At 40.1% G+C, this 22,491-nt stretch overlaps 1 protein-coding gene and 1 long non-coding RNA gene across 5 annotated transcripts in view; one reads left to right on the top strand and one right to left on the bottom strand.

The window, feature by feature from the left end:
- Positions 1 to 22,491, bottom strand: part of il1rapl2 (interleukin 1 receptor accessory protein-like 2) — a 412,851-nt gene that overhangs the window by 337,261 nt on the left and 53,099 nt on the right. The window contains exons 1-2 of one of the 3 annotated variants that reach the window (XM_071457947.1): positions 10,576 to 12,000; positions 6,550 to 6,658 (exon numbers count right to left, since the gene is read on the bottom strand). In XM_071457947.1, the coding sequence (XP_071314048.1) occupies positions 6,550 to 6,637 (88 nt within the window). In that variant the 5' untranslated portion in view covers positions 6,638 to 6,658; positions 10,576 to 12,000. Of the gene's footprint in view, positions 1 to 6,549; positions 6,659 to 10,309; positions 12,001 to 22,491 lie in introns of those variants that run through there. The other 2 variants (XM_071457948.1, XM_071457949.1) reach the window with 2 other exon arrangements.
- On the top strand, positions 10,446 to 13,243 carry LOC139606005 (uncharacterized). Of its 2 annotated transcripts, none has more exons than XR_011684525.1 (3): positions 10,446 to 10,517; positions 10,699 to 10,747; positions 12,008 to 13,243. It is a non-coding gene; the product is annotated as an uncharacterized lncRNA (long non-coding RNA). The 2 variants fall into 2 exon arrangements; XR_011684524.1 differs by having other exon boundaries at positions 10,450 to 10,517; positions 12,160 to 13,243.

Below are 22,491 nucleotides of genomic sequence, written 5' to 3' on the forward strand. Positions count from 1 at the left end.
TGCGAATTTGGGCAAAGGCAGTGTGTGTGGAAAAAAAAGGTGTGTGTTTTTGTATAAAAAGTGTCTTGTATGTGTGAGTGTGTGTGTGAACAAATGTGCCTGTATGACTTCCAGGCATTATTTTCAGCATTTTCATGGCACTGTAGCAACTGCCAAGCTCATTAGCACTTTCAGTATAATGGGCTAATCTAAGAAGCAGTTCTGTCTGTGTGTAAATGTAGTTACTTCAACACCATTAGCTTCACTATGATTCTTCTGTACACAATAAAAAAAAAAAAAAACAACAGATAAAGAAAAGACTTGAATATACGAGTGGAGAAACATGAGAAATGCTAACACTTCCACACGTGCCACAAAAAGTCTGAAAGCTTTGAAGAGTATGGAAATGAATAATATTCTACAGCCTGTTCACTCACTCAATCACAGCCCAACTGAGCATCTATGAAAAATATTAAACAGACATGTTCAGTGTCCTACATCATCAAACCTCCAAATGAGGGAATCTGTCCAGGAACGATGCTGACATCTACACACCTGCAGAATCCCTGTCAGTGAGAACTCAAGCTGTTCTGCACACTTGTACTGACCCAACACCTTACTGGAACATTTTGGGTTGTTTACTGATGATTTGAGGCTCACCTCAAATTTACATCAGTAAAATGGAGGAAAAGAGGCAGTGGCTTTTGCAATATATATATTTTTTCTTTATGTGAAAATGAATAATGTATATCTGTGTGTCAGTTTTAATGCCTGTGAATTTATGTGTCTGTCTGTGAATAAACTGTACATGTCTACTTTCATACACAGGTCTCTCTTGAAAAAGAGATCCCAATCTCAATGAGACAACCTGTAATAAAGGAATTAATAATGTGGGTGGAGGAACTGGAAGTTTAAACAAATAGACATCTGATTTGTCACTTAAGTAAATGTGGATCTAAAATTGAACATTTAGTGACGATCCAATTTAACATGGTTCCGATGCAATGCATGACACCAATATATTGCAAAGAGTTTATAGCTATTTCTAATTCTCAACAGGAAAAGCAGGTGTAAAATCTGCAGATCTGTTTTATCAAACAGAGAGAGAGAGGAACGAGTGAGTATGGGAGACAAAGCCACAAACCATGACACATTTAAAACAGTTCAGGCAATGAAAAAAACACTTTAGTGAAAATGACCTGCTAAAGTTACTTTTTCCTGTTAGCTGACATCAACCTGCTTCTGCATTCATACAAATACACCAGTCTAACTCGGCAGTACTTTGAAATAGTCCTTGGAGCAGATCTCCTAATACTCCTCGATATACAGTGCATCACTCCCAAGTCCTTCATTAGTCCTGGTATATTATAATAAGCTTCTTCTGATATTGCATATGGAACAATAATTAGTATTAGACTGGTATCAGTTTTGCATATAGAAGAGTCCTTAGCTGTTGGACATGGGCTGGGCATTGTCTCAAAAAACTCTAAAATACAGCTTATACTAGAGCTGCTGCGATTAGTCGCCATAATCAACAATGGTGACACATTTTCTATTAATCATTACGGTTGCACTGCTTCTTTCTCAGGGAGGTGGGGCTGCACACTCAGTACACACACATGCATACATGCATAAACACACAAACACACACAGAGCGAACAGCAGAGCAGAGAGGCTGCACTGGACACAGAACCAGGTGAAGTAAAGATAACTCAAAGATTTCTTGAGTTGACAATAACTATAACTGTGTGTGCGAGTGCAATATAAAGGAAAAGGCCTATAAGAACTCTATCAAACCACCTATTTAACAAGCAACACAGAAAAAAAGAGATATTTTCATCTCATTTGTCCACAGGCTCCCAGTGCCTTTCACAACAACATTGAGCTGGTTAAGCTAACAGCTAATTGTTAGGAAAAGCTAAAACAAAAAGCTTTTTAATAGCTTTTGTCCTTGTAGCAGATAAATAAAGCCATAAAGTCGTCATTTAGATTTTCGTTTGAACTAATCAATAAAATAGTTGATAGATTAATCAATAGGAAAAAAAGTCCAAAGTGGCAGCCCTAGCTTACACATTCAAAAAGCCTGATGTACAATAAAACTTAAAAAAGACCATGCATGTTTACTACTGTTTCTGTACCAGTTTTGTTAAGTTATTATTCAGTTCTAGTTTATCACAAAATACAATATGATATATAAAAGTCACACTAAAGAAGTCTAAATGCCATTTATACATCTTATTTTTCTTAAATGTATTTTTAACTTAATTTAAATGAGTTAATCTGAACATGACTCCGACACACAATAAACATGAATACTTGTTCACACTTGCTCTCCTGTTTGTCATGGCCTCCATACAGAATGCAGTGTCAGTGCCTCCTCACACACAGCTTTGACAATACAACTTTTCAAATGAATCAGAACTTTAAACTGAACTTTTACTGTATGGCTGATAGATTTTCACAGAACAGCCTTTCAGATAAACAAGAATAGATTGAACTGTAAGATCAGATAGTGACATGACTAAGGAGCTGGAACAAAAATAGTGAAATATTTCAACCAAATGATAAATTGAATGTACAATACAGCAAGAAGTAAGATGCATTGAAAAATCAGCACACTAAGGTTGTGAAAGGCTCAAGAAAACACATAAAGTACAAACATCAACAAATTAGACACATAATGACTCTATTCTCTCTACACTACAAGCACATACTGCTTCATATTGTAGCCTACAACCTGCTGTATGTATATTTGAGGCTGCAGCATGTTTACCTCAAGGTGTAATTCATAGAACATGTCAGTCCATAGTAAGATGTCCATTACACTGTTATGCACTTTGCTGTTCTTTTCGATTAATCTAATGCCAGTGCAGAAAATCTCCCTAATCCCCGTCCAGGTTCAGAGTTGATGATACAGTAGCTGACCTCTGACCTCCCTGTGGAGGGAGGAGAGGATTTCCCTTCAGAGATCAGATGTAGTACCACATTGCCATTGTATTTTTTCTAGAAGTCACACTTATTTATTGTTTATGAGTTGATCTTTATAAATATCACCTCAAAGTGTCTCCCCACCTCCCATCATCCTCCTCTCTGCTGTGTCTCACACTCGTCCTCTTGTGCTGCAGCAGATGCTGCATCAAAGCACAGCAGGGAGACTGACATGAAGAAATGGTAAGTCCTATCCATATGGTGTCCAGTTACACACACGCACACACACCCACAGATACAAGCAGTGAGAGAGAAAAGATCTAACAGCCTATCTTTGGCCGACTGTAGCGGTCGCCCACATAAATGTCCGCTTGGCTCTGCTCTGATCACATAATTGCTCTGTGCATACCTCTCCCACACACACACACACACACAAATAGAAGGAGGATATACATCCAGAGAGCATATACTGAAGCTTCCTAAGGGAGTCGCACACAGACACACAGACACACACACACACACACACAAAACCTGGATATATACAGCACCCACACACAGACAGTCACTGTTCAGTATGGCGTGAAGCAGACCGTTCACACATGCAGGTATGCCTGTGAGCGTACACGCACACATACACAACAAATACCAAACAAAAACTCCCACCAGCTCACCCACACAGTCAGTACGCTGAAGAGTGAGAGTGATGGAGACACAGACATGCAGAGAGAAAAAGGTGAGAAGAGAGAGTAAAAGAGGAGACAGAGTAAAGAGGGACTGCAGTGAACCCACCTTCACTGATTTACTCTCAGAAAAGAACAAATGCAACAAATTATATTGTGGTATTTTTCCTCCTCGTCGTTTTGTCCATTTGTCAAGATTACAATGGAATCACTTTCCTATTCCATAACGTTGTAGCCTGGACATTTTACCACATATTACTCACAAAGAGGACTTTATGTGGGTGTCTGGGAGATATGTCAGTGTTTCCCATACATAGACCATTCTGTGGCGCACCACCACAGAATGGAGACCAACCGCCACAGAATGATTCTGTTTCTTTTTTTTCCCGTTGTCGTTTTCCCTCTAGTCTATGCTCTCAACGTAATATCGTTCCGTTCATTCAGCTCCGCATAGCACTCTTTCTCTGTCATTCTCGGACACACACGGACACGCACAGACACAGGCACACACGCACACGCACACACAGACAAGCGCGCATATGCCAGCGGTGCGCGGGAAAATCAACCAGCGCATCACTGGTGCATTCCCCCAACGGTGTCAGTGGAGCGCCACAAATTGCTACCTGGTCTGTGGGAAAGACTGTATGTTGGTGAGTAGTGTATCTGTTTAACTGTACTTCACCATACCAGTGAATTCCTGCCAGCTACAGGGCTGCTGCTCTGTAGATGAGACTGACCTCTCACCTCCTTTTATAAGAAGTCAAAAGAGGACAGGATTTCCTTACAAACAAGAATCTTATCACTTGTATATTACATATCATGTCTTGCTACTGCCAGCACATCAAAATATTATAAATGGGCCATGATCTGTATCTGTTGCAATTTTGTATCTTCTGGGAATCAATAAAGCCCCTGAAAACTAGATATTATTTATGAAAGGAATGGTGTGGCACTTTGGGAAATGTGGAGACTGTGAAGCCTCTGTCTGGTTCTTTTCTCCTAATGTTTTAGGTCATTATCTTGCAGTAGGATAAACCCCTGACCAGCCAGTCTGTCTCCCTTTCTCACCATTCTGATAGCAATATACTGCACGACTTCCTGCTGTGCAATACTGTCCAAACAGTGCTTCAGATGGTGTAGTAACACAGTTTGTTCAAACACTGCCTTTGCACAGACAGAAGGTTTGTAAGTCACCAACAAAAGTCAGGCACCTGTAGGAAGTGTTTGCATCAACTTTCAGGGCTCCATTTAGTTTCACTGCTGCTGAAAACCCCTTTTGCGTCGGACCATTTAAGGTTATTCACAGGACTTGAACAGCTTAAAATTAAGAGTCTTAGAGTCTCCACTGGTTGCACAACCAGCAACAGGGGATTTTGTAACTTTTGGACAGACTAACTGTTTCTCCCATTTGCAGTCTTTACACTAAACTAAGCTAACTTAGCTGGCTGCTGCCAGAGTGACATCAATCTTTTCATCCATGTCTTACTAAGAAAGGAATATAAGTATTTTTCCAAACATCCCATCAACTGTCATCAGATTTTGACTGGGATGTTACTGAATCCTAATTGGTGCACAGATGTGTGTGACATCATCTTTTTCCAACTGAGCCACACCCATTTCAAACAAATGAGAAGAGAGAAAAACATAAATGCAGAAATCTAAAACGTGAACTAACCAAAACTGTACTACCTGTGTTCTATTCTTATTATGAGTGATGAGAAAATAAGTTTTCTAGGCCTTTAAAGCTCAACTGTTTTACTCTTACAGTACTTTAGTCAATGGAAGTCATAATATTGTAATTCTTCAATGCTCTGGGTGTGTGTGTTTGTGTGTGTGTGTGTGTGTGTGTGTGTGTGTGTGTGTGTGTGTGTGTGTGTGTGTGTGTGTGTGTGTGTGTGTGTGTGTAATTGCAAAGGATCTCTAAAGGATTGTTTGGTTGCCCTCAAATTCCCTCGATTAAACTGCCAGGGTTTACACTCTCACTTATAAGCAAGCAAATTTGTGAGGCAGGATTACATTACAGGGGAATCAATTCTAACTGGATTGTTATAATTAGATGACCTGAGTCTGCTAAAAATCAGTAAGTAATTTTCTGTGTTTTTATCACTTTCAGGACTTGGCAAGCGTGCAGGACAATAAAATTACAAATACTGTTGGTAATATTTATAATTACAGAAGCTCCACTTGTAAAACTGCAGACCAAATATTATGGGTAAAAGACAAAGAAACTGAGGCACAATGTGTCTGTATGTAAACAAAGCCAAGCAGAGAGTATAGCTGACCTCTATGTCACGCATACTTAACTCACCACACAGTACCATACAAAGCCTTATTGAGACCACATGCCAGACACTGATAGCACAATCAAATGCTCTCTGTCAAGTTGATCAGCAAGACACAACAAAATCGATCAGGAATAAAAGACCATCAGCAGATCTGTCATCCGCTGGCTGCTGATACACAAATGAGCACAACAGCAACAACAATGACAGCAGCAGTCAGACAAGCTGATCATTACACACTCTCAGCAGAAAAAGGAGAGGCAAGGAAACACAGAGACGGACAGCTATCTCGGCTCCGAGACAGAGTTTGGAGAGCAGGGTTATCTGAGAGGGGCAGAGGTGAAGATTATGAAAAAGAAAGAAATGTCCGGAGCAGAGTCAATGTACATATCCATCACATCGAGTTAAGAGATTTCAACGCATCAGAAAGGAAGAGTGGAGAGAGGGAGCATGTATGAGAGAATAAGAGTGAGGAGGAGAAGTATGAGAAAGGACAAGAGATGGTATTATCAAGAGAAGGCAGAAGAGTGTTTGCAGTGAAAAAGGATCAGAGCAAAAAAACAAAAACAAAGAGAAAACACAAACATGCTCAAAAAAGACAGAGCCTGGGAGCTTTAAAGAAGAGAAAGGCTCATTTTCAGCAAAGTGGAGACAACAAACACCAACATTATTCATCCTACCTGAGTTCCTCTTGGAGATGTACTTGACATCGTCACAGGCTCCTGAGGCAAGGAGGAGGAGGAGGAAGAGGGGGGATATAGTCTTCATCGCTCTATTCTCCACTGGCACCTGAGAAAACAGGATGGAGTGAGGACAAAATGTTAGATAACTACGATGTATTGCTCTGACTGTCATTTAAACCTGGCAAAAACAAGAAAACAACACAGTTACAGCAACACCAAACATGAAAGTGTGTTGAAATCATAATTCTGTCCCGACACAAGATTCTCTCAAGTTTTGTACCTAAAATACACCAAAAATCCTTCATTGCTGCATGCAGGCTTTCTGCCAGTCTATTCCAAGCCCGAGCCTCAGCATCAGGGAATTTGGGGCTAGAAACCAAGATATAATGTTTGAAAAGATCACCAGTGACCTCTGTTAGTTAAAACTCTTCCTCGACCCAGCAGAAAGCACCCCATCCCTGGTAACGCTGTTAAAACAGCAGGCTTCATGCTAATAGCTTACACTATTAGTGAGTACATTAAGCAGTGTGCTAAAACACAAGTTAGCTAATGATGATTGAGGAAGAATTCGAAGATGGGAACAGGAACATTACAGTATAAAAGGCTAAGGACAGTACTGTGCAAAAGCCACCATTACATTACATCACACTTGAGCAATAACAGGAACCTGGCTCTCTTAAACCTAAATGGAATGGAACCCTCATTAATGGCATTGCCAACATCTGTATTTGTCCTACTATTTCATGTCAAAATGAAAAAGGTCTGCTGTGAAAAAGGTCTATTGCACCAGGTTTGTGCAAGACATGCTTGAGCATTACATACACATGTTGTATGAGTTTAACTCATTGGAAGCTTGCTAATATGTATAAGACCAACTTTCAAAACATCATTCCATTCAAAATGCCAAAGATCACAGAATTTGACAGACATAAAATCATAATTTTGCATCAGCAAAGCCACTGTCAAAGGGAAATCAGCAAACAAACTGGATACTCAAGATGTGGTATTCAAGCTGCTATCAGGAGATGTGAAGAATCAGGAGAGGTAAAGGACAAAAAAACTACTGGAAGGCCAAGAAATCTTTCAAAATCTGATAAGAAGTTTCTCAGAGTTTCTTCTTTGAGAGACCAGAAGAAGTCCAGCAAGGACCTGGCTCAGCATCTGGCAGCTTCATCGGGACGCCAAGTTGACCCCTCTACTGTCAGAAGACGCTTGATCGGGAACGGTCTTTGTGGGTCACAGCCAAGACACCACTTTTCAGAGGGGGAAAAGGGGGAAAATGCTAAGATATGCTAATGTACACAAAGATTGGAATGAAGATCACTGGAAAAGAGTATTATGGAGTGACGAATCCAAGTTTGAATTTTTTTTGTCCAATCATCAACAATATGTGAGAAGAAGAGTTGGAGAGAGATGGAGGAATGAGTGCTTGCAGCCTTCAGTGAAACATGGTGGAGAGTCTGTCCTGGTTTACTGCTGCATTTCTGTGAGTGGTGCTGGAGATATTGTCTGAATTGATGGGATCATGATGCTGAAAGTACAGACAGGTTATAATTCATCACGCCATTCCTTCTAAACACACCTGATTGGTTGTATTTTTCAGCATGATAACAATCCCAAGCACACTGCTAATGCAGTGAAACAATATTTGAAGAGAAAAACAAGATAAAACACTGACAGTCATGGACTGGTCTCCACAGAAGGCAGACCTGAATATTACAGAGGCAGTATGGGATCTAGACAGAGAACAAAATAAAATACAGCCTAAATCTAAAGAAGAACTCTGGGAAGTGCTGAAAGAAGCCTGGTGTAATACTGCAGAAAACTTCAGGACAGTCTCCCCAAAAGAGTTCAAGATGTGCTTAATGCCAAGGCACGTCACACTAAATACTCACTTTTTCCTGTAGAAGCCATTTTGTTCTGAAAATTGTGGGGTTTTTTATTTTGTGTACATATTTCCTGTATTTTCTGTTTGTATCTGAATAAAAATAAAAATAAAATAAATATGGATGGTCATTAAAACTTTGCTAAAACAACAAAGCTCATGGAGTCGTGGACTAAGACTTTTGCACAGTATAAAAAATATTACCAAATTTACCAACCGGACTGTGTATTGCTCTGTTTTATCTTAGTTCACTGCTTTCCACACTGGAGCAATGAGCAAATGAATGTTAAGATTTCTGTTTGTATCTCTTCTTCAAGCTGCAAATGAAAAGCAAATAGAAACAGTGTAACCCCAAATCTTGTTGCGTGGGCAAATATGCTGCGAAAAATGTGAAAAATGAAGCACTTTAGAACCATAGGAACAAGGATAGCAGAAAAAAAATATTAATATTGATCTGAAAAACAGGTTTGGTGGGGTTTGGAAAACATCTTTTTTTTCCAACTGATTAAAATCACAATCCTGAAACTAAATTAGATTTGACCATAGGCTATGAATACAAAGGCTGCTGCAGCTTTGGGGACACACACAGTTTCTGAGCCAGCCATGTGAAATCACACTGATAGAACACAATCAGATTTTCTCATACTTTCTGTACACACACACACACACACACACACACACACACACACACACACAGAGGGGAACCAGGGAAAGATCAAAGAAGAAGATTAGACATGCCAGCAGTCATTTCATTGTATTTTTCATACACATGACAATAAAAGAGAACTCAAACTCCAGCTTGAGTACTGATTGAAGTCACATTTCATTCACATGAACAGTGGGATAGCTGATGACAGAACCTGGGATGGTGTTGATATATGAGCCACGGTTATTTGCCTCTCAAGATAGGCACTGATGGGATGGGCATCTAAAGCTGGGACCAAATCAGTGCGGAGAACAAAGCAAAAAGAACAAAAATATGATGAAGAATGCTGCATGTTGTTGGCACTTGCAGTTGGAAATTATTAATCTCTGCAGGCTTTCAAGGCATCCTGCCTGCCACCACTTGTAGATGAAAGTACAGCACTTTTCTCAAAATTTCAACACTTAATTTGAGATTCACAGCTTTGACTATGTAGGATTTCGTTTTCTTACGAGAATAGCCTAAATACGTATGATCATTTAAAGGAATAACAAGCACGTAGCATGTCTCACAGTCACAGCTCAGAATAGCATCTCAGATGCCATCTGAATCCACCTTTTAATTTCTTTAACACAATCCAGGTTGGCTGAGCTATAGTCAAAGCCACACATCTCATAAGAACACACACAACAAACCTTTATCCCAGCAAATATTCAGACTTGTTACAACAACAAATACAGGACAGGTGCAACTAATAACACGAATGAGGGTCCCCTGAAGTCCCAGTAAGAAGCCAGGACACTGCCACTGAAACGGCTCATTCCAACGCCGCCACCATCATCATGATTATTGGTGGCACCCGTGTTTGAGGAGACCTCTGCTCTGATAAGCATCTGTTGACCACATGACAGTTAGCGATGGGAATATTCATGCTGCTTATATGCCACTTTGCTCACAGCACTGTTTGCCTCCTGGCCAAGAACTATAATGATAGTTGGAAGTAAAGCATTGACCTTTTAATAATGAAATACAAAAAGTAGGATTTTAATGAATATTTTCTTTCTATGCAAATGCAACGCTGTTTTGCTGTTTATGAAAGAAACATGACTCTTCATACTGTGTTAATACAGAACGCCATTTTTTTTTTTTTTTTTCAAAGCAATGTTCAATATATTTTCGAGTGATTTCAGAACAGTTAACTAACAACACTTTCACACCCACTTGCTTACCTCTAGGTTTCACAACAGGTAGGTTAAATCCGTCTCTGTTACCTTTACATTAGTTCTGCGGCTGTGAACAACTTGTTGCCGCACAGCCAATCAAATCGCTTCATTTTAAACACTGACGCATGAACAAGCTGTGTCCTGCACCTCAGCTTGCTCCAGGAGCCACGACGCACTCCCCGGAGAAAAGCGCGCCGCTAACCTACGTGTGCAGGTTCGTTAGCTAATTATCTAGTCAGCATCCGCACTTTTAACAACATGTGAAAACGCACCTGCAAATGTCCCCTCTGCCCCGAAGATGCTGTTGTGGTCCTTATTCACCAACATCACTGCTAACGACACACTGACAGGGTGCTAAAACTTCCTCTGCTGTCTGACTCTCTTTCTCCTGCCAGCTGCTGTCACTCCAAATGGACACGCCCCCCAGCAAGCTGAGAGCAAAAGGTGCATTTTCTTTTTTTTTTTTGTCAAAATGTCTTACTTCTTTTAGTTATAAAAACTTAAATTAACATTATTTCATTTTTCAAATTGTGCTTTTGCATTGTTTTTGGCTGCACAAAGGGATTTCTTTGACTTATGCCAATAAATGACTGGTACATGGCTGCCATGACATTAATCTCACATGGTTGTGTTGACAAGAGAGAGTTGGCAAGATTTCTTTTTCCCTCCCGTCTTGGTACAGTCGGACTGTCCTTTGTATAAGATAGAAAAGCAAGCCATTTTCAGGATTGGCTGCTGCAGGATTCTCTTGGTTTAACAAGACAGTTACAACATTTACAACAATAAAAAAAACTGGCAATACCTAGTTATTGCACATACTGAATACCAGAAACCAATAACTTCCATCATTCTTTTCTTGCCTCTCGAGTTAAAGCTACAGGACTGTAAAAATATTCTTGTGATAAAACAACAAATATGCAAGAGATGGGGAAGAGATAAGTGTTGGAGGGAAAAGGAAATAAGAGATAAAAGCCATTATTCTTCCTGGAGAACTCTACTTTCAGTTAGGTGAGTTGACGCTGAGAACTTTGTGGACCTTGCATCAAGAAAAATATTCTTTATTAACAACCACTAACAAACATTTTTAACAACAAACAAGTATAAATTAATGACTGAGTTTTGATGGTAAAGCTTGGTATAGTTACCTCACCACAGTGAACCTCTTAGAAACACTGCAGTGTCACATGGAAAGTATTATTAAACAAGAAATCTAAAACCAAAGGAAAAAGTGGTGACGATCAGCCATATTTTTCTTTTAAAAACTACTAACAATACAAGTCAAGACAAGGCACATGGGACAAACCAGACCAAGCAGAACTTGTTGATGAGAGCCCTTCTTTGTTTTTGTTTGGCCTCTTTCTGGCCTCACAGGCTGCAGTCAGTCTCCAGTACTCAGAGGAGGAAAAGAGGTTCTGTCAGGTTATGTTATACTATAGCAGAAAAAGCTAAATTGAGCTGTTGTCTTTAGGCAAAGATAGTGAAGCAGGAACTCTCTAATGAGAAAAATCAAAGTGTGACTCAGTCATGTGTGGGTGTTTACCTGGGTTATTTTGGAAAAGTCAAAGACAGACGGACCGAAAAATCTAATGGTGTTTAGCATCAAGGCCTTGCATTTTTTTTCAGACATAAACACCTCAAAATAGTAATAACACACTTAATCAAACATTGTAAGAAAATTTATATTTTTCCTTTCCTCTTCCACAGGAGCTCAGGGTCAAAACACATTTCATTCTCATTTTTTTTTCATTTTAAATTCAGAGAAACAGCATATCATTAGGGATCATTATGTGACAGTAGTTTTATTATGTTTTTTTAGTATTATGTTGCCAAAAACCTCTCATGCCATGCCTTCATAGACGACTTAACAGTGACCTTCAGTATCAGTGTCTGGAGGCAGATGGATCCTGAGGGCGCTGGAGAGGCTGATGGGATGGGCCAGGATATCCCTCAAGTCAGAGAAATTGAGGTATTTGGTTTTGAAGAAAGGCAGAGTCAAGGATAGCTTCCATTTCTCTATCTCAGGAACACCAATCCCTCCCATCTCTGAGAAGCCTATGAAAAGCCTGAGGAATATCTTTGACAGCAGCCTCAGAGATACAGCATGCATTAAGAACACCTGTGAGGAGCTGGAGGGGAGGCTGAGAGAAAATTCAGGAGAATTCAAGTCAACCAACATGGGATTTTGCCAAGGAGCTTGTGGCCACTTCTTCTCTGAGTTCCCAATCTCCACCATCTCAGACCTGCAAAGCAGAGTCAGCTGCTACCTGAGGAGATGGGCAGGTCTGCTGGGGAGCTTGAGCAGCTTCACCCTCCATGGAAACACCAACAAACTGCAGGCTCCACCTGAAAACCATCGAGGAGGAGTTCAAGGTCTTGCATGTAAGGGGGATGCTGCAGTTCAGAGAGTCAAGTGATCCCAAAGTCTCACAAGCTGAGACTTCCTCAGATCAAGCTCTCCTGGTTGCCTGAATGAGGGTGTCAGACATTCAAAAGACTTGAAACACCTGATGACCACAGGATACATCACTGGTGATGTCCCCAAGCCAAGCATCAGTAAATGTTTCATTACCACCCCAAGGAAGATGTAATGAAAGACTAAAGTGAAAAAGCAAGGCCTATTAAACGAACCCAGTACAAAGAGCTGAAGACTGTTATTACACACACATAGTCACACAAATGCCCTGTAGCATTACAGAGACAGAAAAGGGTATGAGGACTTTTTTTTTATTTTTTTTATCCACTTTCCAAACCTTTTAGTCTGAAACACAGAGAGACCTAATGCAACTGCTAAAGGCTGTGTGTGTATCTGTGTGTGTGTGTGTGTGTGTGTGTGTGTGTGTGTGTGTGTGTGTGTGTGTGTGTGTGTGTGTATCTGTATCTGTGTTTGTGTGTGTTCTTGTAATTTGCAGATTGATGGTTTGTAAGAAAAATAAAGTTTGAGCTAAGGTTTGTGAGAGGTGAGAACTCTGCCTAAAAGCCTAAAAGAGGGGATTCTACTTGGTATATTAATATATTAATTAATATTCAATAAGAGGTGTGTGTGTGTGTGTGTGTGTGTGTGTGTGTGTGTGTGTGTGTGTGTGTGTGTGTGTGTACTTGTACTTGCTACATAGTAAGGACCAAAAAAAGTATTTTACTAACAGAGTGAGGACATTTTGGGAAAGTGAGGACACACATACTTGTACTTCTATCTAGGACACTCATTGACATAATGCATTCCCTAGCCCCTTACCCGAACCTTAACCATCACAACTGAGAGCCCAACCCTAACCCTGACCCTAACCTAAACCTAAACCTAATTCTAACCATAACTCTAAAACCAAGTCTTAACCCTCAAATTTTGATTTGAAGGTGTCTCAAAAAGTGAGGCCCAGCCAAAATGTGTGTGTGTGTGTGTGTGTGTGTGTGTGTGTGTGTGTGTGTGTGTGTGTGTGTGCGTGCGTGCGTGTGTGTGTAAAAGAGGCAATGTCAGAAAAATTCCCATTCAGGCCTGGAACATTCACTAGGTGGGAGCCAAAATGCTAATACATCAGAATGTAGAGTAATGACAGGAGTTCATGTACATGTCGTGCTCTGTTTGTTCTGAATAACGTTGAATCCCAGCCAGAAGTCGACATAACATTGCCAAACTGAATGGTTAGTGCACATTCTCAAATCCTTACATACTGTTTGAAAATACTAACAGCCTAACAGCCTAACCAGTGTCATTTCAGCCAACAAAATGGTTTTTAACTATGTAGAAGACAGGTAAGTTCATTTTTGTTTCAGCAACCTGTCAATTTAAAAACTATTACAGTAAATTTTGGGTATTTGTAGCAACATTAACAAAAACAAAGGATTTAGCAAATGTCAATTTCAGGAAAAGCCACAACAAAACAGAGAAATGGTCTGTGGTAGTCATTTTTCTATCAAGCTATACAGAAAGTTTTCATTTTAAAATGCTAAAACAACATGTTGTTAAAACAGAAACACAACATGGTTGATTTTTAATAGAAACAAATGGTAATTTCAGGTTATGTTCTCTCATTAGCATCGTGGATTGTAAAATAAGCCACGCAATGCTAGGTGTTAGCAAGGAGCAACAAAGCCAGTGATCCACCAGGAACATGTATGTGTGTAAGTTCGGCCGAGGTGAGGGATAGTGTAGGATGAATGTAATTCCTAAGATAGAGTTTAGTGATTTAAAGGAGATTTTTTTAAACCTCGTGAGAAACACAGACAGACACAGAAAGCAGGAGCTGTGATGATTTTATCATGCATCATTTCATAACTGACTTCAGCTTGAGGATACTACAAGTCCTTCTATTGCTCTCACACACACTTATTTTTTTCCCCCTTCAGTTTCATACTCTCATGCCCCCACACGCACATTAAGCTCTCCCTCTCTCACACAAGCTCACTCATAGCGGCAGCAGTCTTCCTCTTACATTCTGCTTCACACATAGGCCCCCTCATCACCAAATACTGAGCTCTCTTTATCCTGTCCTCTCTGTCGCCCCCTCTGTACTGCCTCCCATCCATCACACACACACACACACACACACACACACACACACACACACACACACACACACACACACACACACACACACAGACCAAGGTCAGTCTCCCTCTCTCGTCTTCTCCACACATGAACACTGACACACTCGCTAAGACAGCGGCAGCAGCTTGTTTGATGTTTGATCCACCATGAATGCAAGCATGGAAATGGAAGCTCATGCAGTGTGTGTGTGTGTGTGTGTGTGTGTGAGAGATAGAGAGAGAGAGGGAGAGAGAGTATAGGGGTGGAGGGATAAAATGAAGGTGGAGGGCTTTAACTAATGACACAGAATAATTATACCTTACACAGTAAGAAAAAGAGAAAAAAGCAATAAAGCAGAAAGTGGATGTTGGCTTTGGGTGAAAGAATATCTAAGGGGTTTCAACGTACGCACACACACACACACACACAGAGGGAGAGAGAGAGAGAGAGACAGAGAGAGAGAGAGCAGGACAGAACAAACACTATTAGAGTATTACAATCCCCCATATCTTTCATCCTCTCTGTTGCTTTGCTTTTCTGTCTGTCTGTCCGTCTCTGATAATGATATCCCAACACCAGAGCACAGGGAGATCTAAGCAAGGTCAGACTGTGTATAATGCAAAGTGTCACACATTACTTTGACTCAGAGAGGTTGGGCTGTGCAGAAAAATATGTTTTTATATGTGTGTGTGTGTGTGTGTGTGTGTGTGTATGTGTGTGTGTGTCTTCAGTTAATCAAAGCCTCCTATTCTGAGGTCTCAAGGACATAATCTTAACAAACTGGGGTCAACCAGGGCCTGTATTGTGTGACTGTTTAAGGGTCTGTGATGTGAATATTGTGTGCAGAGGCAAGACGGGCAGAATCATGAAAATACATCATCTTAAACTGCTGATTTTATTTCTCTTTTGACATTAAAACTCTGTGGTATTCCTTGTGATATTTCAGGAAAGAAAAACCATAATCAAGCTGTTAATCCTCAAAGTGGGCCCTGTGCTTGAAAGGTCAAAAGTTCAAATGATAATTATAAACATAATGTTTTTTTTAAGATTTTAATAACTGGTTTAATTCTGAGTCAAACACAAATACCCACATACAGTACATGTGTAGACGCCCAAACACACGCACACACACACATGCACACATACACAGATAGCAAGCTATTCTCGTCCCAAACAGACCAGTGTTAAGCCATTAGGCCGCTTCAGCCACACATCCAATATTAAAGACAGCCTCCAGGCTTATTCTGTCACACTATCTGTCTCTCCCAAACTGCATGAGTCATGCTGTTTTGGTTACAGAGGCAGTCTGTGTTTTACATGGAAACATAAGCCGCCTCGTCATCATTATCAAAGATTTGGTCCTTTTTAATCTCTGCAAGAGGAGGTGTAATTGGTTTCAGCCTGGTGCCAGAGACTGTCCAACTAAAGTGGAGATATATTAGCAAGGTTTAGCACAAAGTCAGCACCTTTTCATACTGCATCTAAATACATCCACAATTCTGTCAATACAAGAAATGATCCAAAGGGCAGAATAACCATTAAAAAACCCCCAATATATTTCAGTTTCACTTTCTGTTTGCTATAGAAGTTGATTTTTTGGTTACAGAGTGTCTCCATCGACTGGACAACCTGAATTCAAGAGTCCATCCCATTAAAGTGCAAATCAGAGGATTCTCCTCCATACCAGCTTCAGGGCTGCAACTCTGCTGCCGAGAGTCAGATTGAAACTTTGAGGTGGTTCAGGAAATCAGTGAAAACAGCAGCAGCACAGAGGAACAAAAGCAGCTAAATATAATGTGATAACAAAACAAGCAATACACACACTCGCTCCCATTATTAGTTTCCAGCAATGATATATTATTATTTGCAAGGATTACATTGCTGCAGATCCACAACTTGATTAAGTGCTGGTGTCTTATTTTTGAAAAAATGCACAGTAAAGAGGCTTTTTTTTTAGCCATTCCTCTGTTAGGAGAAATCATGACCAGTGGAGACAGAAACTCTTTTCTGTGTTAAGCCTGCAATCCTGGATTTTGATGGTGGCTTCAAGACTGGAAATAAGTTGATCTGAGACGCTTGTAAGCAAACAGTTGAGTTATAACATTACAGACCAGTTTCAACATTATCAGTCTTTCTCTTTAAACTCTATTTTTGGTCTCTACCAACTCTTTAGCTTTAGTTGCTGAATGCTCCACTATGTTCAGCAGCTAGTCTCTAACTGTGTCTGTCTGCTGTCTCGTGCTGAGCAGGTGGTGGACAGTGGACAGTTTTTAGAGCTGTGGCAATGATGCTATGAGAGTGAACCTAAACGCTAAGAATTCATTTTATGTAGGTTCATGAACAATTCACAATGTCAAATTGTTTTCACATTTTAATTTGATACATTATGGTATTATTATATATTGTCATTCTTCTCACTTTGTGTGTGTAAAAAAATATATATATTCGCTAATGATTCTGCAGCTATCATGTATAATTTTCCATTTGTAAATGATTATGTCAACTTTGGTGCGCACCTCTGACTGGAATCTTTACTAAGCTGGTGTGAAGAGAAATTTTGGATCTGGCTGAAGTTAAATGGTAAAACACACAGCACTTACATAGCACTTTTCTAGTCCTATCGACCACTCAAAGCACTTCACACTACAGGCCACATTCACTCATTCACTCACACGTTCATACAGCACTTTTTCTTCTGTGCTTTTCTATCACACAAACACACACACACTGATGATACATAATGGATACTTTGGGGTTCAGTATCTTGGAGTGGAGGAGCCGGGAATCGAACCACCGACCTTCCGATTACCTTCTGCGGTCCAAGTTGTCTTCTGTGTTTACATGCAAATTGAATACTATATTTGATTATCAGATAATTAAAACAATAATATAAGTACGGCAGAAGCCATGAAAACAGCACGCTGTGATTATGCTAATGTTATGAAAACCTTTAATTGTATTAAGTTCTACTGCTTACTTTAATTAAAACCATCATGAACATATAATCAACAGAGATGCACTGCAGTCAGAGTACATCCTTACTCACAAATCAGATCCTGTTTCCATCTCCTGATGTTATGTGGAGATAGAGGTGAACTTCAGACTGCACTGGGTTAGCTCAGGCACACAGTTTGTCCACCACGCGTGACTCACAAATGCTTCTAGGACACGTTCAAGTTGATGAAGTTCCTACATCTCTCCGACTGCTGCAGGACGAGGCGTGAAAGGTACGAATGTTCCATCTGCAGTCTCTAATTTGAGAGATGTGGTGAACGCTCATCAAGCCCTGTGCAATTATGCACGCCTCCTCTAATGTGAGTACCTTGATTAAATCTTGCAAAACCAGCACCAGTCTCCCACCAAGTAAGTGAAACGACATCTGTGGCAAACTGCTTTGTTATAACACAGCAGGCTTTTAGTGACTCAAAACGCTGAGTTAAATTGTAATGATATCATCATGTTGTGGTAAAGATTTATAAAACGCCGCTGTTTAACTTAACGATTACTGTAAATACAAACTAAATAAGCTGTCAGTATTTGTTTCTGATGCAGCACATCATTGCATTTGATGCCAGGCTGATTATTTTATATGTAATTTTGTCTACGTTTGTCATGTGGTAATAAAGTATACACTGATATCAAAAATAGAAATGTAATTATCAGATTCTAGTTTTTCTTTTCACAACAAAACAAGGTGTAAACAAAGTTATTATTAGTATTATTAGTATTATTATTTTTGAATCCTCCTTTGCTTCTATTCATGTTTGCTTGCTAGAGGTCTTTCTCCTCCCTTCCTTTGCTGGTGCATCATTACAAGACTCTTCTAAAAACATACTTTTATCAGAGAGTTTTTCCTGGTTTTACTTTCCCTTGAATTTAAAAGTTTTACTTCTCTTAAAATAACTATGTTTTGGTTTTTACACACCTAATTATTTTAATAGTTTCATCTGTTTTTCTGCTTCATGCATGAGTGCTTTATGAATGAAGATCACACCACACTAATGCTAGTGCATGCGTGCATTTGTAAATTAGAAATAAAATGGGGGCCCACTTGTCAAATCATTGCTCTATAGTGTAGTCAAAAACACAACGGTGTATCTTCACTACCATGATATTAATTTCAGCCTTATTTCCTACACCCAACAAAGAATCACAGGTATGTTATTCATGATTTTACTGGTGTCTTTGCATATTTTTTCTTCATGATCTACTCTTAATTCTAAATGACAAAGATACAAAGCCTCCTTTAGTGATGTAAAAAGCATCATGAATGCGAGTTTATCCAAATGTAATTACTTGGCAATTGATTACATTAATTATACAGTATCAGTCAAAGGTAAAATAAGCACGGCCATGACACCTCCCACTTGGGGACAGTGATGGATTTACCTGTTTCCATTTATAAAGGCTTATAAAGAACTGAGGCCAACAAGAGGACGCACCTGGTCAGCAATAATATTTGAGGACTTCCAGAGTGCACAGTGAAGCGCTACTGTTCATGCTAATCGGGGCTGATGTGAGCCAAGAAAACATTTCCCACATCATTACCCCACCAGCAGCCTGTGCTTTTGACAGCAGGAAGGTTGGAACCGTTTATGCTGTTTATGCCAATTTCTGACCCACTCATCAGTGTGTAGCCACAGAGAGACGAGGCAGCATCACTCCAGTCTCCTGTCAAGTGCTGAGGATCGTGTGCTCAGCTTCATTCTGTTCTTATTAAGTGACAGGACCAGAGGCCGGTTTGGTCTTCAGCTGCTGGAGCCCACTCACTTCAAGGTCTGACAACTGTAGTTTAAGCTGCCCTTTTTGCACATCACTGTCGGGATGTTTTACTTGCATACTTGTTACGTTGACTGAGCCTTGCCACTCTCTCTGACATCCCTCATCAAAATGGCATGTTGTGACCTCAGGACTGCAACTGCTTATCACACCAATCTCTGGAAATTCTAGATATTATAGTGGAGCACGAATGGCAGCTATTTTTCTAAGAGGCTGAAACTGTGTGTCTGACACCAGTGTTCACATTCAAATCACATTTCTTATAGAATGATGCTCTTGCAGAAGGCAAAGAGAAATGGAGAGTGCGAGGGAGTGAGAGGACATGGTTGGTTGTTTGAATGAAAACACGGGTTTGAGCCGACTTCCTCAAGTGCGGTTGATGTGTGGTTGCAGGGAAGCACAGCTTTAATACATCAAAAGTCTGTGTCCCCATACACAGCCCTCATGTCTCCCACATGGCCTCACCCATGTGCCTTCACCCAGTGTCTCCCACACATCCTCACCTTGTACCTGTCCAACAGATGCTGTCAGTGATGTTGACCCACATTCAGTTTAGCGCCTCTTTCCAATCGTTACGAGCTCTCAGTCCTCCCTGTGCTTGTGTCAGCAGTCAGCTTTCCTTACTGGGACCTTTTGTCTGCTCCTCCGTTAAACGCTCCCATTCATCTGGTCTTGATTCATTAAACTACTCATTTTGAAGAGAAAATGAAAAAAGGTGGAAAAGCAATGTTGAGTCCCCGTTTCCCCCCCAAAAATCAGTTTCAGGCAGAATATAGTGTCTCTCCAAAATGTTGTGATAATGACATACAGTGACTTACAGAAAATTAACAAAAATTAAATGAAAAATGGGGAAAAAAGTGAATTATATAACATTTCAGTCAGCTCAGATTTCTGTACTTGATGAGCAGGACAGAGTTTCACATACTCAGGGTTTTTCTTTTGCTTTTGTTTTTGAAAACAAATATCAAAAAAGGGTTCACCATAGAGGTGGGGGGCACAGCAGTCAGGTGATACCTCTGATGGTTTATCACCAGTGAGCCCTTTTACATTGAGCATTGTCATTTGATCCATTGTTAATCTAAAAATATCAATGAGGGCAACTTTGAATTTTAGGTTTAAAAGGGCTGTTTGTAGGTTTTGCTATTGCTAAACTGTTAGTGTTTCTGTTTACTTATCAATCCAGAGGAAACTTTGTGAGCTCAGCATCAAACTTCATTCCTTGACTCTCCAACAGCTGTCTCCAGCAGTGGGAAACAACGACAATGTTAACTCTCTATCACGTCTTTTCTTCTACTGAAGTTAGCATGCTAACCAGCTAGCCCCCGTCCTTCATGTCACTTTCAGATAGCAACTCACTGTAGCCTGCAATCTGCCCTGAAGACATAGCTCTGCTCAGAGGGAGTATTGCAATGTTTTGTATTGTAAATGCAATGATGGCAGAAACTCTTGTGAAGCCACAATCACCACCACCTGCTCCTGGCAAGACGTTCAGTAGCACTTACACATAGCCCCTTTAAAAAGTGGATAAAATGTGTACCTTACGATTAATTTAAATGCCAATTAAAAACATTTAAAACATTTACTGACTCTTTAAGTTGTTTATTATATGAAAAATAATACATTTACTGTCTGTGTGTTCCTTATTCATGGAAAAAAGCTTTAATAAAGGTGTTCAGTTCACAAAGCCAGACTGTATCTTCTCAACCAGAAATCAGTCTCCTCACATGATAAACACGCTTCACATCTGAATTGCAGCTGCTTTCCAGTCAACACGCAGGGAACTGGCGTCTCCTTGTTTTGGTGAAAAAGGAATATTAAATAATAAATTAGTGTAAATATTTACAAATGATTTGCACTAGGGGAGCAGAAAGGGGGCGTTTATTAGACTCAGAGGAATATAGAATTCTTAGAAAAGCAAAAAATGGAAACAACAAATGTCGGCTGCAGTGGCTGCTTTTTTTTTCTCTTGCAGACACAAGGTTGCAGGATGCTGACAAAAATACACATGCATGCACGCACGCACGCACGCACGCACACATTCACAGCACAGGCTCGGCGCTAATGAATACAGTACCACCTGTTCAGTGAGTGATCTAATCGCTCTCAGCAGATCCCCATGTCCTCACTATTACGCTGTTTAACAGCATCATTTAACAGGTAAGAAAGGTTGCTGCAGAGAGCCATCCTCTCCCTCACACCTCCACTAATCTAACATTTAGCAGAATTTCCTGTCACGTCTGGGAACACCAGTTGCTTTTTTTCAAGTACAGGAGGAAGCGGGGGAATAAGAAATGTGGTAACAGTAAGTGAAAGGCATAAAAAAAAGAAAGATTTCAAAAGGGGAAATGAAAGGATGAAGAAATGAAGTTAGATTGGAGAGGAAAGAAGCAGCTCCATTGAATCGATTAAGCACCATTCTCATGTGTTTGCCCATTTCTCACACACACACACACACACACACACACACACACACACACACATGCAATGGTGTGATATAACACAAACACACACACACACTCACAGGCGCGCGGGTGTGTGCGAGTATGAATGTGCAATAACAAAAATATATTAAAACATGGAAATGAATGTCATTGTTCCAAGGACATTTTGTCTTTTCTTTCTTTATTGCACTTGAAGTGATATCAGCTTATTTATGCAAAATAAAAGCTTATGTGCAACTGTTTCACTGCACTCTGTGTGTGTGTGTGTGTGTGTGTGTGTGTTGCTGTTCTATAATTGCAAAATTAACACTTCCTGCTTTAAGCAATAAACCTGGGAGCTACCATTTCAGTAAATACATCTTTCAGGTAGATAATCCACCCATTCATCTCTGCGATGCTGTTGCCTGAAAATAATGAAACCAACTTCCTTTAACTTGTATCTTTGT

The sequence above is a fragment of the Trachinotus anak genome, unplaced genomic scaffold (genome assembly GCF_046630095.1).
Source record: "Trachinotus anak isolate AG129_WGS33_773 ecotype Australia unplaced genomic scaffold, CSIRO_AGI_Tana_v1 ptg000021l, whole genome shotgun sequence".
Lineage (NCBI taxonomy): Eukaryota > Metazoa > Chordata > Actinopteri > Carangiformes > Carangidae > Trachinotus > Trachinotus anak.